Source organism: Pelodiscus sinensis, chromosome 9, assembly GCF_052426305.1.
Source record: "Pelodiscus sinensis isolate ZL-2025 chromosome 9, ASM5242630v1, whole genome shotgun sequence".
NCBI lineage: Eukaryota > Metazoa > Chordata > Testudines > Trionychidae > Pelodiscus > Pelodiscus sinensis.
In genome coordinates this window covers 13,440,942-13,455,928 of record NC_143060.1, presented here as the reverse complement: position 1 = coordinate 13,455,928, position 14,987 = coordinate 13,440,942, and the positions used below count along the sequence as shown (strand labels likewise).

Here is a 14,987-nt window from a genome sequence, read left to right as displayed (position 1 = left end):
CAGCCTGTAGAGTTTGATTTTATATCAGGCAAACTTCAAGGGAACATACTGTTTAAGAAACAACTCTCCCCATGAACAGCATGAGGGATTCATCAGGAGAAATGTTTTATCTGAGCCCTGAATACCTGTTGAAACAGAACAGACAGGAGATCAATGAGTGGGAGCTGCTTGAAAAGCCTTTCACAAAACACTCTGGCTGGTCCCTGCAGGGGCCAGCCTTACAATTGTCACAGTACTGTAGAAATCGGAGGAGGTATTTGACTCTGCTCACAAGCGAGGGAAACAAGGGGCTAGCAGAAGCATGTTGAGAATGCTGATTACGTGTAGTTACTGAGTATACACATGCCTTTTTGTATATTCCTAGGCCATGCTCTCAAAACCTAGCCTGCTCTCTGGGTCCAATGCAGTCTGCTCTGTGCCTAGTTGGTCCAGCATCCACTGATGGCCCCTGTGTGACAGTATATTCCTCCATGGAGCCTTTACAGTCTTTCCACAATGCCATTCACCTCATTACTGCCTATATTTAGCTAAATGCCAAACCCAAATAATTGCTTTTGCATGCTTTAAGCATCGTCTGTGCTAGATGTCAAAGTATGTTAGCCAGAACAAAGCTCCTAGCACGTCTTCCCTGGCTTGCAGAGGTAAGGATGAGCTGTGCTTGAAGCAGTGCTACAGAACAGTGTGATTGTGATCTACTCCACAGCACACTTCTGTAAAATGGCCCCTGGAGCATCTTGTGACCTCCATCTGGTTCCTATTGAACCTCTGAGGTACTGTTCTTTCTACTGCCTTTCCAAGTTGCCCTTCTCTCTCATGCCTGTCTGTGGTGTGTAAGATCTAATCACCTGCTTCCATTAGAAAGTCATGCTTCTAACTCAAGCAGGTATCTGATTTTCACCTGCACTGCTCCATCTCTTTTCCCTATCGCAATCACCCCTAGAGGCAGCAATCCTGTGACGTGGAGCTGTCCCTATATTGAGAGCTCTAAAGGTGGCTGTAGAGAGAAACCTTTTGCCTGTTGGTGAAAGAGTTCAAAGGGACTTTACCTTGCCCAGAACTTGGCTAGTATATTGAAAGCTGCTCTATCCAAATACCACAAGCATGTGAAATGCTTTGCTGTGAATGGAAAGGACTTTTCAGTGGCAGGGAGACCCCCTTTTGGCAGCTAGCAGCTTACTGCAGTAAAACCTTGGCACTAGCAGCTAGCACTGACACAGCTGTGAGCGAGCCAGTCAGGGAAGCAAACCAAACACATTTTTCTGTTTAACTCCCACCTGTGGGCCCCTCCTACACACATGAACTTTAAAACTCCCATCCACGTGGTGGGACTCTAGACTCCATGCCAAGCTGTATTGTAATGCTGCCCTGCCTGCTTTGTGTGTGTGTGTGTGTGAACTTGCACTAATGCTGCCCTGCCTGCTTCGTGTGTGTGTGTATGAACTTGCACTAATGCTGGGGGCATTTGGAACCCTGGGCTGTGCCAGCTATGGTCAGACAGGGGTTTGGAGCAGGACACTGCACTACAGGTTATGGTGTGCCATGCTGATGTGGGTGGGATGGCACAGGTCACCCCAACATTCACCACTGAAGCAGAGGAGGAGTCTAAAGCACTAGCTGCAAGAGCCAGGAGACATTGCTCATAGTGTTGCCTCAGTGAACTTCCCATTGCTGAGCTCTGCAGAGAGGTTACCACCACTCATCACAATCGCAGCCTGGGCCCTACATGCATGTTGGAAGCTGGTGGTATAGTACCCCCCCTCCAGGCTTTACTCCATAGCCTAGCTCCTGGTGCAGGAGCGTGTCACTGCTAGTTACTCTCCCAGCTCCAGTGGAGACACCGTGTTTGATATCACACACCTTCCTGCTGCATCACTGTTAAAAATGGCTGTCCTGGGAGTGCAAATAGAATCACAGGTGTTGACCACCCTTGGGATAGCCTCTCCAGGATGCTAGCACATAAATCAGGAAAGAAGGGATCTACTTTCACAGCAATACTTGAGTTACATTTCCTTTGCAGTGTCTGTTCTAGAAAGGAATCTAAGGGAGCAGGGCCATTGGCTCAATCTATTCTAGGCCAACTACTTTTAATTGTTCTGAGAGCCATGTGACACCACCAATGCATAACTTAGCTAGAGCAGTAATATATTGGCACCTGACAAGCCATGCAGTTTTTGTACAGCTATTAGTCCAGATTTATTCCTATATAATTACATGCAAAGAATAGACTCCAACACAATTTGAATAGATGAGCTATTCATCTCTTGGGCAAGCAGAATTAATATTATCTTGATAAATGTGGTATGTCAGTTGCATTTTTTTCCTTTGCATATTGAATGTTTCAACTTGATTTTTATAGAACCTGACCCTAAGATTTATTGGGTACAGCTGCAGGCCCAGAATTTAGCTAGTGGAACAATTTGAGTAGGGGCTAAGGCTCTTTAATGTTTTCTATTAAAAGACCACATAGGAGATTTTTAGCCAAAGCACCAATCAACATAAGGAAGCAGAGAATGGTATCAGATTTGAGACCCACGTATGCTCAAATTCCTTTAGCACCATGACTTAAAAATATTGCAATCCATTATCTGCTACATGCTAAGGACATGGAGTGAGAAAATGCTTACACATGGGCCTGAGCCAATCCAGCCTCTCTGCCTTCAGTTACACGACTGATCTGAAGGTAAAAGAGCATCTAAATTCTTAAGTGTCTGCTGAGTAAGAATTTATTGATTTCAAGGCTCGAAGGGAACATTAAAGATACAGGCTCCTGCATAACAGGCCATAGAACTTCCCCAAAATAATTCCTACAGAAAAACTGTTACAAAAACATCCAATCTGTTGAACAATTCTCAGAGGGAGATTTCACCACAACCCTTGGTAAATTGTTCCATTGGCTAATTACCCTCATTGTTAAAAATTTACACTTATTCCTAGTCTGAACTGGCCTAGCTTCAACTTCCAGCCATTGGCTTGTTCTACCTTTTCTCTACACATAGATTGTATTACTAAATCTTTGTTCCTTGTATAGGCACTTCTAGATTGTAAGTCATCGCAATCTTTTCTTTAAGCTAAACAGACTCAAGGAGTTCAATCTATCCTTCAAGCCATGTTTTCTGATCTTTTTAATAAGTCACCCAACCCCTCTCCAGTTTATTAATACCATTCTTGAAGTGTGCTCTAAGGCCACTTACTACTATAGCCCTGCAATGTGAGTATTCCAGCCCAGATGGAGAGACTTGAACTAGCACACTAAAAAGCTATATGGATAGTGCAGCTCCAGCAGAGACTCAGGCTCTCTACCCAAGCTCAAACCTAAGGGCTTGGTCCCTCTCCTCACTTGACTAGTAGAAACTGTTGACACCTTTGCAGGCTTACAGGACTCTTCACCAGTGATTGTGCCCTGAAGAATTTCAGTTCTCTGGCTCCAGAGAGACTCCATGTTGAGGTAATAAGATAATATTCTAAAGTCACTAATAAAGAGCAGGGCACCAATTTATCCCAAAACATATTAGAAATAAAGCTAATATGTAGTGATCTCAAATGCCCACTGTCCCACAAACCTTTACACTTAAAGCTTTATGGGGTGGGTTTCTGCACAATGCGACCTGGTAACTTCTTATTCTGTTTGCTTTGGAGTCAGGTGCCCACTCAACACATTCTGTGCTCCGGTCCTGCTCTACATGGATTTCTGCTCTCTTGGCTGCTACAGCCAGAATCTGCGCCTACAAATAGCAAGAAATAAATGGCAGTTTGGGTTGTATATTACCTTTTAGTGATGGTGGAAAATTGGGTAAGTCCTCACTGTAACTGGGTTCATTAACTTAATGCTTGTGTATAATGAAGTAATGGTACAGTGAGGCCACTGAAATGAAAGTGTATCTTCACAGTATGCACATTTGCTTAAAAAATGTCTTTAATTTCAAAACTTAAGATTTGAACTCTTAAATACCATTTAAGAGCAGAATGCTATCGTATTTGCTCAGCTGTACAATCTTCTGATGGAAAAGCAACAATGGAAAGTGAACTTCAAGTGTTTTGATTTGAGTAGAAATTTACACAGCTCCATGCAAATACAGTGCCAGAAACTTGTTGAATATTTCAGGTCGATAGCCATATATTCCAGGAGGATACTGCGGAGAAGAATATTTAGTTTATTACAAACTGTTAGTTAGCTAAGTTAAGTCTTTCACTGTACTTGAAGACAGCTTGAAACACGGCAGCCTGTCTGGAAAAAAAAGCTGTCTGATACAGTTGTCTATTTCCACTGAATCTAATTGGGTATACTCCCTATCCATAAGTGTAAAGAGGCTCCCTAATCTAAAGAGAGTTGACAGTAACAATCTCAGTTTACTTTATACTGAAGCTGACAACTGCATCCAGGCATAATCTTTGCAATTTATATTAAACTTTCTATAGCTGAATACAGTAATATATAGATAGAACTGATAAGTTGCTCAACCTTAATTCATAGCTCACAATTAAGTACTAAAGTTATAATCAGAACTAAACAGACTATTGTCCTATGTATCCCAAAAGCTGCCAAGGCTCAAATATAAAGGAGTAGGATTTCCATCAACTGTCATTCTGGGCGAGTAAATTAGTTCTCAGACCCGTTAACTTACCTTGACAACTTTCTTCCTGATTGCTGGAAGATATCGGATGTAGTCATACATATACTGATCAGAATCAATCCAGACGAGGTTTTTAATGCCATCACTAGAAGCTAAGTCTGTTGTATTTAACTGAAACACCATGAATTGGAAAATGCGTCCTTCTGAACCAATGCTTTGTACTACTACCGGGTGCTCTAGAACTTTGGGATCATTCTTGATGGGGAGGAAGGAAGAAAGAAAGAAAGAAAGAGTTACCACAGATATTGGATGAGAAGCAGCAGAATCAGCAATCATCATTTGGTTTAAATCTAGGGCTTTACCAGATGGGTTATCTTGCCCAGAAATTGTCACTCAAACAGGGTTAGAATATAGATTTTGTATTTTAATGAAATGTCTCTTTCAAATAGCAGTGGACTATAACCGTGAACTGAATTGAGTCTGCTACAGTTTTTCATTTCAGCCACACCCAAGACAGTTGCGTCAACTTAGTTCTATGCATTGCGAGTCTGTTAACCTTCATGAACACATTAAAATAATTGCTATTGGTCTAACAGTGTTACTCTGAATTGGCAAACATTTTAAGAATCAAAACATGTCTTTAAGGGTTAACTATAAATCCCTGGCCTCTGAAGTCACTAGATGATATGGCATACTTCAAGATATTGTAATATCAACCTTAATAGAATTCAGAGGCTCTCACCTCAAGGTCATAAGTTCAAACTCAATCCAGGTCAACAGTGACTAAGTCATTGCCATCAAATGGCTGTTTAGTGACCTCTGAAGTGCTCCAAGTCTCACTCCAGTTTCAAAGGGGGAGGTGTTCACATTACAGAAAGCAGCCTGCTTGGAAAGTTCAGCTACAATGCTAAGAACTAGACTACCCACTCCCACCTTGCATTGATCCTTGTAGGTCAAGACTATGGCACAAGGATGGGATAGTGTGGGAGCCTGAACCACAACCTCCCTGCTGTGTGTCCTGAATTAAAAAGAAATTAGGAAGAGATACTGCCTAGCTTTACTGTTAAGTAAAAGCACAAATATTTCACCTTCTAGTCCAAATCTGAGATCACTGACCATTTCTCAATTTTGTATAAATAAAGGCAAAACTTTCTTTTTGCAGCTGATTTGCAATTTGTGTCCAACCAGAGATTGTACTGCACCTTCACATAATACCATTACAATAACCTATGTGAACAGTGACTCCTACTACAGAAGTAGTGAGAGATTAATGTCATTTTAATACGCACCCCATACAGAATCTTGGCCTTTGCCAGGGCATTGCCAAAAGCAAACATGAGCATTTTAGCTCGGAGCTGTTCTGGTTTAAATCGGGTTGGACGCATATTGGCTGATTCCACGAAGTACAGAGTATGAGGATGAGGGTAGGGATAACCCTCTCTAAAACCTGGGGTATAAGTAACCATGAGAGAAAAAACACAGTTAATACAAAATTAGTCTTCTGTTTAACATGCATTAATATCAATTTAATAATTACTGAGAGACTTATTGCTGTGAAGAACATGATACAATATATCAGCACTAGCCAACTGGTTAATCCTCTAACAATGGTGCACCGTCTAACCTCAGTACGTGACATGTTTGAGAGAGTTAAAAATGTAAGTGCTGTCCACTAGTAAACCTGAGCCTGAAGTTTATGTAAGTGCTAGACAACTTTTACCGATATCATTTCGTTCTTCATATACATTAACTTCCTGAAGATCAATTGTAGGAGAGACGGGATAGAAGGTCTCTAGAATGTGGTTTTCAGTAGCCAGAATCTCATCCTTTGAGGCTACTGGCGGTAAAGGGTTCATGGCATTCAGAAGCATTCCATTCATGCCACGAACTTGAAGAAGAGATGATTCTATAAAAAAAATTACATTGTATACAAACATTATACTACAAAGACTCACTCAATTTAGAATAAATCTACCACTGGAAGGCTGTGTCTACACTGGTTAGTTTTTCCGGAAAATCAGCCGCTTTTCCGGAAAAACTTGCCAGCTGTCTACACTGGCTGCTTGAATTTCCGCAAGAACACTGACTTCCTACTGTCTGAAATCAGTGCTTCTTGCAGAAATACTATGCTGCTCCCGTTCAGGCAAAAGTCCTTTTGCGCGAAGCTTTTATGCAAAAGGGCCAGTGTAGACAGCTCAGATTTGTTTTGCACAAAAAAGCCCCGATCGCGAAAATGGCGATCGGGGCTTTTTTGTGGAAAAGCGTGTCTAGATTGGCATGGGCGCTTTTCTGCAAAAAGTGCTTTTGCGGAAAAGCGTCCGTGCCAATCTAGACACTCTTTTCCGCAAATGCTTTTAACGGAAAACTTTTCCGTTAAAAAAATTTGCAGAAAATCATGCCAGTCTAGACGTAGCCTGTGTGTTAGATTTATTCTTCTACTGTAACAATGTTACTGTAATATATAGTCAAAGGAAAAGATGACTTAGGTCTCATTTGCTAATGTTTAATATTCTATGGAAAATTGAAGCCATAGGCTGACCACTGCATAGTCAACCATGAAGTGTCACAATGGTATTGTTGCATAATAAACCCATATTTTTGCAAGGCATCTTTCCCTCCCCCCCAATCAAATGTTAAGTAGGAGCCCAACTGGAGACAAAGTTTTATAGAGAACATTTCTATTTCTCCAGTTCACTACTTATTGGTCCCATATCCTTTATTAAGTGTGTTTTGAAAGATTGTACAGATTTCATACACACGTTGTAGTAAACAGATGTTTAGAAAACAATGTTCATATTCTCTTTCATCATGTTCCATTGTCTTTCATATTCTATAAAGTTTAGATAGTAAACTCCTGAAGGCAAGGGACCAATCATCTTACATCAAGTATGCTTAACGGACTATTTAAAGCTAAAAGATTAAGACTTTGTTTCATATGTATTAACTTCATTTTATCCATGTCCTTGCCTTTAAAACTAGTATTTTTCTTTATTATTCCCTATCAGGGTTACAAGTAGAGAGAAAGTGTTTGCCACCAAAAAAAAAAAAGTTACTAACCTCTCTCCCATGTAGCTGCCAATCTGTAGTCTCTAGCCAACATTCTTTTACAAAGGGAAGGATGCTTGCTAGTCATTGTCCTACACAAATGTAACAAGTCTTCCAAGAGCATAGGGCTTTAAAATGAGACACAAGCATTATTAGTAGGATAGGATACAAAATTACTTGGAAAGTTATAGATGTACAGAATGTACAATGTATTCCAGTGCATGAATGCACTTAAGCTATAAAACATTCAGTATGAAATGTAACATTTCCAAACAGGTAATGCAGATTTGTTTAATATTTAAATCCATCTGACATACCAATCCTATTTCAAGTTGGCAGTGATGTTTACTTTATCATTAAAACAACTGATGTCTGTATTAGCTGTGATATGTTCTTTAAAAGAGAATTAAGTTTGTATAAACCTACCAACTGTTATGTCAAAATGTGTAAGATGAAAACGAGGTTTGAATACACACACAAGTATAACTATAAACATGTGAAGACTGGCAACCAAATAAACTAAATTCACCTCAGTAGCATTAATCAGTAAATGTGTTCTGACGGTAATTTTTTTTTTTTTTTAATTAACTGGCTTTTTTGAAGCGGAGCTGCCTTTAAGAGGCTGCAGTGTAAAAGATTTCTTTAGCTTTTCAGGACTTACCAATAATTCTCTCTCTTGGGAATAAGTTCAGTGGTATTCCAGACACGTGCATGAGAGATTGCATTCTGTACTCTATCATCCTGATTCTCTAGTTGGTTGGCTGGTTCATCAGTAATACTAAGTACTTTCAGAGGTAAGCCTTCTATTAACTTTGTCTTTGTTAGCCACAGTGCTTGCTTTACTCCTTAAAGTCAAATCAAAATATATTTATTGAAGATATTCAGCAGTGTTAACAGTGCCAGAAAATGAGTTAATATAAAAATGCTCTTTTACCTATTGAATCTAAAGCACTTAAACTACCACTAATCTAGAATACATCTCAGCATGACCAAGTTATCAGGAACATTAATTTTATGTATAGTCTGACCACTTTCATTTATGTACTGTTTTACAACACTGAAATAAGCGTGGATGCCTCATTAACACCATGTAAGTTAAATACAATTATTGTATGGTGTTAAAGAGATTAGAAGTGTTTTGTCTACTCATTTTTAATTCTATATTAGCTTACAAATTACAAGGAAACAAGGTATGAGAGACTAGATGTAGCACAACGAAGAAGAGGGTAAAAAATGTCTTTGCATCTTATACTTCATGTTAAATGTAAATATAATTTTGTATTCTGCTGTATGCACAGTTCATCAGAAATTAAATGCTGCCACCCACACCAAAGTGAAAGAGAGCCTGTATACCCTTGCCAAAGTTTCTTAGATTTCTATAAAACCGTCTTAGTAGCTGGAGCCCCTCAACATAAATTAAAGCCCTATTGTGCACATACTAGCTGCTAGCCTCATGTGGCTATTTGGCCAGTTGAGCAGTTGGCTAGTTTGTGACTGCTAGTGTTACTGCTTCAGAACTGGTTGGACACCACATTGCTATTATGCACATCGCTATTTTGTGCAATTGATGTGATTGGGGAGCTCATATCCCACACCCTACCATGAATCAGGTTACAGCCATTCCAGCCAACTGAAGATGCCTACTTGATGGGAGCTGTTTTAGGATGAGGGGGAGTCTCCACTAAGGATGTGAATGGTTAACAGGTGAGCCTCACTCAACAGCTAAGGCTTACTGGCTAAGGTTAACCAGTGGGGCTGGACCAGCTCCCTGCCTGCCACTGGCAGGAAGCTGCTCTAGCCCTGTGGGGGGCCAACACAGAAAGGGGCTGCTCTGATCAGGATGCTGGACCAGCCCTAGCTTGATCCTGATGAGGTCAGGTGCTGCTCACTGCAGGTAGGGACTGCTCTGACGTCCCAGCCAATGCAGCCTCTGCCCGTGGGGGGAGGAGAACCTCCCTTGCATCCCCTTTAATCAGTTAAACAATATGTTTAACCAGTTAAATGGGATTTTACATCCCTAGTTTCACCTGTGATGAGGTAGAGCTCTACAATTTGAGTCACAGGCTTTTTAAAAACATAAATTTCATTGGAATCTGAAATTTCATGCTGTTGTAACTAGGGATCCTGAGACAAAAAACGTTGTTGGGGGACAGAGGGGGACCACAAGGTTATTGTAGGGGGTGTTGCAGAATTGCTATCCTTACTTCTGCTCTGCTGCTGGTGACAGCACTGCCTTCAGACCCAAGCAGTCAGAAAGCAGACCTGTTCACCAGAAGTCCACCTCTGAAGGCACAGCTGTGGCTAGCAGCAGAGTACAGAAGTAAGGATAATATAGTATGTTATTGCCCCTCTTAGGGCATGCCTACACAGCAGGGCTAAACTTGAAATAAACTATGTAACTTGAACTACACACATTGTGTAGTTTAAGTCAAAATAACTGCTGTGTAGACAGTGCCAAAATTTGAAATAAGCTATTTTGAAATAGAGCACTCTTCTGCTGACTTCCCTTGCTCATACAATGAGAGTTAGAGTTGTACTGAGAAGCCTGTTATTTTGAATTTACAACGCTGCTGTGTGGACATAGCCTTACTTCTGGGTTGCTGTGGTGCTGCCTGCAGCGACGGGCATCTAACCAACAGCTACCACGCTCTGGTTGCTTGGCTCTGCAAGCACTGCACCATGCACCTCCCTTTTGACTTAGACTCCCCAATTTCAAAACAATGGTCTCCCTTATGTAATCTGCACAGAGTAAAAACACACAAGACACCAGATGTCATGCTCCATGATGCAGATTTCAGGGCCACAGATTTGATAGGGCCCTAGTTCTATGTTGATGTGGGAGCTAACTATTGCATAGTGTTGCAGTTGCCCCTTGACTGCTCCTCTAGCCCACTCAGGCAGGTTTCTCTACACTTCACTCCATGGTATTTCAATGACTCCATCACTTGTAGCACAGCTCATATATTCACAATACAGGGAGGGGCAGCCACAACAGCGATTACCCCCACTCTACAGTTGGGGAAGCAAGGCACCGCGCTGCAGTAAACTCGCCCACTGAGACACAAAAAAGCAGGGCCAGTTCTGGGAACTGGCTCTGGCTCTCCCGTGGCTGGTGCCCAAACGACCCCCCCCCCTTCACCAACATCCTGCTGTCTCCTCGGGCAGGGCTGGGCGCTCCTGTCCCTTTCCCTCCCCGCTACCTTCCAGCATCTTGACGCGCTGGTGGCACACGTAGCACACGCGCTCCTTGTAGAGCGGCATCGCCTCATAGCGCGGCCCCGGGGAGTGGCGGGGGTCGTGCCAGCCCCGCTCCCAGGGCGGCAGTTGGGGCCGGGCCAGCCATGGCACGAAGTACTGCTTGCCCGCGTAGGTGACCTGCTCCAGGCCGGGGATCTGCTCCTGCACCGGCCGCTTCTCCTGCCAGCTGCGTGGCAGCGGGGCCCCCGGGGGCGGCCCGCGGGTGGTCCAGGGCGTGCGGGGCAGCGGCTTGCGGCGCGCCTGAAGGGCCTTGCCGCGGTGCGGCCCGCGCGAGCCCCACGCCCTCAGCGCCCCGGCCGCCGGCCGCACAGGCCCCCACCCGGCCGCCGGCCGCACAGGCCCCCACACGCCCGCCATGCTCGGCTCCCCGCAGCGGCTTCGACCCAGCCACCCGCCGAAGTCAGCGCCACGGGGCCGCCATCTTGCCCAGCGCGGGTCATGCCGGGTACGCAGCGCGCTCGCCTCGACGGACGGACGGTTCCGCCAGCCAATGGCCTGGGGAGTTAGTGCTTCCTGGACCCGCCCCTCCCGACGCGACGGTTGTCCGCGCGCCGGCGGCCGTTGGTAGGTCACGAGCCGGGGGCTGCCTCGGCCCCGTTTCCCGGGAAGTGGCAGGGGCGGGGCGGGGCGGGGCGGGTTGAGCCAGGCCTGAGCGGGGGAATCCCTGAGGGACCCCCCCTTCTCCAAGCAGCGTTTGTGGCCTTCACCCCCCCCCCCCCCAGTATCCTCCACAGCTGTGGCCCGCGGGCAGCAGCAGCAGCAGCCCCTGGGGGAGGTGCCCGCTGGGGGCTGGGCCGAGGCGCCCGTGCCCTGGGCTGCCTGCGCCCTGGGGGATCCTGAGCAAACTCATGGTCCGTTTTGGTCAATGTTATGGTCACAGGATTTTAAAAATGAATTTCATGGTTTCCACAGTTCAGTCTGAAACATCACCGTGAGGTGATGGGAGAGGTCCGGGCTCAGGTAGGGAGGGCGTGTGTGGGGGAGGGGGTGTCACAGGGCTGTTGTAGGGGGCGGGTTGCAGGATTGGTACGTCTGCACAGGTGCTGGGAGCGGCATCGCCTTCAGAGCAGGAGAGCAGCCGCTGCTGGCCGGGCGCAAAGGCAAAGCTGCTGCCAGCGGCAACACAGGAGTAACGATGGCCTGCTATGGTGGTGCCACTAGGGATGTTCCATATAGTGTAATTGAATCGTGTAACTGCATGAAAACGTATCCATTACACGACTGATAGTTCCCGGGTGTGGGGCCGGTAGCCAGTGTGCTCCCGGTCCCACTCATGGGGAACCCCTTGCCACCTTGTACTGCTGCTTCTCTATCAGAGGCAACAGCAAGGGGTGCAGGCGGGAGCCAGTCCATGAGAAGAGCCAGTTTAAAAACCAACTCCCTGCGCGGACTGGCTGCCTGCCGCCCCACGCTGCTGCCTCCAGTACAGTGGCAGCAACCTCTGTCCAAAGGGAGCTCAGACCTGCTGCAGACAGAGGATGCTTTATGACAGCCTCCCCTGCCTGCTGCCTCTGTAGAAGGTAGCAAGGGGGGAGCAGGCAGGTCCGCAGGAGCGTATTGGCTTCAGCACATGTTGGCTCCAGCCTGCCCCCCTCACCCTCCGTGCTGCTGCGGATCCGGTGCTAAAGCCAGCTCCTTGTGAGCATCAGCTTCCGCTCCCTCACTTCTTGATATAGAAGTGGGGAAAATGTATGTAGTCGACAAGATTAACTGATTAGTCTAGGCTTATCAGTTAATCATCTACCTGATGACATCCCTAGTTGCCACGTTTACTTCTATGCTGCTGCCTCCAGAGCTAGGCCGTTAGTCAACAGCCACACAGCTTGGAAAGCAACAGTACAGAAGTAAGGGTGTGATAGGTATTGTATTGCCACCCTTCTGCACTGGTCCTGGCAGGGTGCTGCCTTCAGAGCTGGGCATACTACCACTATTAAAACCCCCACTCTCCAGTTGTCCAGCTCTGAAGGCAGTGTAGAAGTAAGGGCGGCAATACCATGATCCTTCTAAAATAGCCTTGTGACATCCCTTTTTGAGTCAGGAGCCCCAATTTGAGAAACACTTGTTTTCTCTGTGAAATCTATAGTATAGGGTAAAAGCACACAGAAGGACATCAGATTTCATGGTTCATGACATGGTTGTGTGTCTGAATTTGGTAGGGCCCTTGCTATAGAGCAGGGCTACTCAACACGCGGCCTGTGGGCCATATGTGGCCCGCGGCCCATTTGTTTGTGGCCCGCGGTGCGGTTTGAGTTTATGCAGCCCTCAAGATGTGGCCCACAGGTGGGATCCTTTGAACATGGCCTCTATTGGGAACACGCTCCACAATGGCGAGGCGTCTCCCAGGTGGAGTGAGCATTGAAAGACGCTAGTGGCGGGCTGGCTGGAACAGATGGGTACAGGGTGTTGGCATTTCTAGTCCCCAAGGAGGAGATGCCTGGAGCACTAGGACATTGTGGGAAGTGCTTTGTTATTCATGCCTGTCAGTGTGAAAGAAGCTATTTGCATATATATTTGCACATATATGCAATCACACTTAAGTTGTGGGCTCTCGGCATGTGCTGTGAGTATCATTGTGTCTCCCAGGCTTCTCAAGTTGAGTAGCCCTGCTATAGAGAATCATTACCAAGGGAACGTTAGGCCCTGTCCCACCAGCTGCTGAAGCCAGTAGGCCCTAGGGTTGCTAACTTTCTAATTGAACTCCCTCATCCTGCCCTTTCCATAGGCCTGCCCCTTCCCTAGGCCACACCTCTGTCTTCATTCCTCCCTTTCATCACTTACTTTCCTTCACCCTCAATTCACTTTCACCAGGCCAGTAGAGAGGTGAGGGCTCCGGCTGGGGATGTAGGATATGGAGTGGGGCTAGGGCCAAGGGGTTTGGTGTACAGAAGGGGGTTGGGCAGGGGTATGGGCTGTGCTGAGATGGGGCTGTGGATGAGGGGTTTTGTGGTGCAGTAGTGGGCTCAGGGTGGGGACAGGGATTTGGGATGTGGGTTCCAAGAGGGAGTTTGGGTGCAGAAGGGAGTTCCAACCTGGGGTAGTGGGTTGGAGTGCAGGCTCTTGCAGGTGGCTCCCAGAAATGGCCAAAGCATGTCCAGCTCCTAGGTGGAGGTGCCAGGGGGCTCTGAGTGCTGCCCACTCCCACAGGTGCTGCCTATGTAGCTCCCATTAGTCACAGAGCCCAGCCACTTGGAGCTGTAGCTCTGTACCTCAGCAGGAGCTAGAGCTGGCCCTCAGCAGAAGCAGCATGCTGAGCCTGCTTGCCACTTCTGTGCCTACGAGCTGGACATACAGGCTGTTCTAGGAGCTGTCTGGAACAATGGGAGAGAGAGAACCTGTGCTAGCCTTGCTGTGCCATCAACTGGACCTTTTAGTGGTACTGACTGAACTGCCATTATCCCCTTTCAGCTGGGCAGTCCAGTTGTAAACCGGTCACCTACTAACCCTACCAGCCTGAGGGGCCTGGTTCCAAGCCTGTCTCTGCTATGGCACAGACTGCATTCCATCCATCAATGCAGAGCGTCTCCCGTAATCCCATGACTCCGGAAGTTGGAGCTTTAAGAGAGCCATTCTGCAATCTCCTACTGACAGATAATTCACCACCACCTCCCATTCTCACCGTTGCCTTTTAGCATGATTGGATTATATGGCTGGACTGCCATACCTAAATCACAGAGCTGAGAGGTGTATAGAAGGTCCTCCCGAGACAGTTCCCCTGTGTTATAAAGGCCCTTTTCACCTACTCTCTGTCTAGATTGGAAACTGACCAAAGCAGAGACCTGCCTTTCCTGATATCCTAGGCTCTTTCCTAACAGAAAGACAGGATCATAGGACACACTTCAAGGAGCTTACAATCTTTGGATGAAAATAATAATTCTGAGGTGTGACAGACCGGTCTAGGCACAGCTGAGGGCGTCTGCTCAGGATGAATTGCTCAAATTCGGGGCTCTCTATAGCCCCCAGACTAGAGACGTTCCCAACTAGGCCATAAACCAGTCCCACAGAGCGCTTCAGCTGCCTGCCTGGCCAGCCAGAAGCCTCATGAGCAAAACCCCTTCCATACCCCAGCAATATCCGTGCCCCAGATGGCCACAGGCCTCATACACAGGGGTTTTA

The 14,987-nt window shown here is 46.0% G+C and overlaps 2 protein-coding genes across 9 annotated transcripts in view; one reads left to right on the top strand and one right to left on the bottom strand.

Annotated features, from left to right (window-relative positions):
* Positions 1 to 3,891: 3,891 nt before the first annotated feature.
* Positions 3,892 to 11,231, bottom strand: MRPL37 (mitochondrial ribosomal protein L37). The gene is made up of 7 exons (XM_006133516.3): positions 10,817 to 11,231; positions 8,278 to 8,461; positions 7,629 to 7,744; positions 6,292 to 6,477; positions 5,861 to 6,018; positions 4,623 to 4,826; positions 3,892 to 4,130 (listed from the first exon to the last, which is right to left on the bottom strand). The coding sequence occupies exons 1-7, from the start codon at positions 11,229 to 11,231 to the stop codon at positions 4,053 to 4,055; spliced, it is 1,341 nt and encodes a 446-aa protein (XP_006133578.3). The 3' UTR covers positions 3,892 to 4,052.
* Positions 11,213 to 14,987, top strand: part of CYB5R5 (cytochrome b5 reductase 5 (putative)) — a 46,473-nt gene continuing 42,698 nt past the window's right edge. For 5 of the 8 annotated variants that reach the window (XM_075936033.2, XM_075936035.2, XM_075936038.2 and 2 more), the window contains exon 1: positions 11,453 to 11,834. In XM_075936033.2, coding sequence (XP_075792148.2) covers positions 11,814 to 11,834 — 21 coding nt within the window. In that variant the 5' untranslated portion in view covers positions 11,453 to 11,813. The other 3 variants (XM_075936039.2, XM_075936031.2, XM_014578774.4) reach the window with 2 other exon arrangements.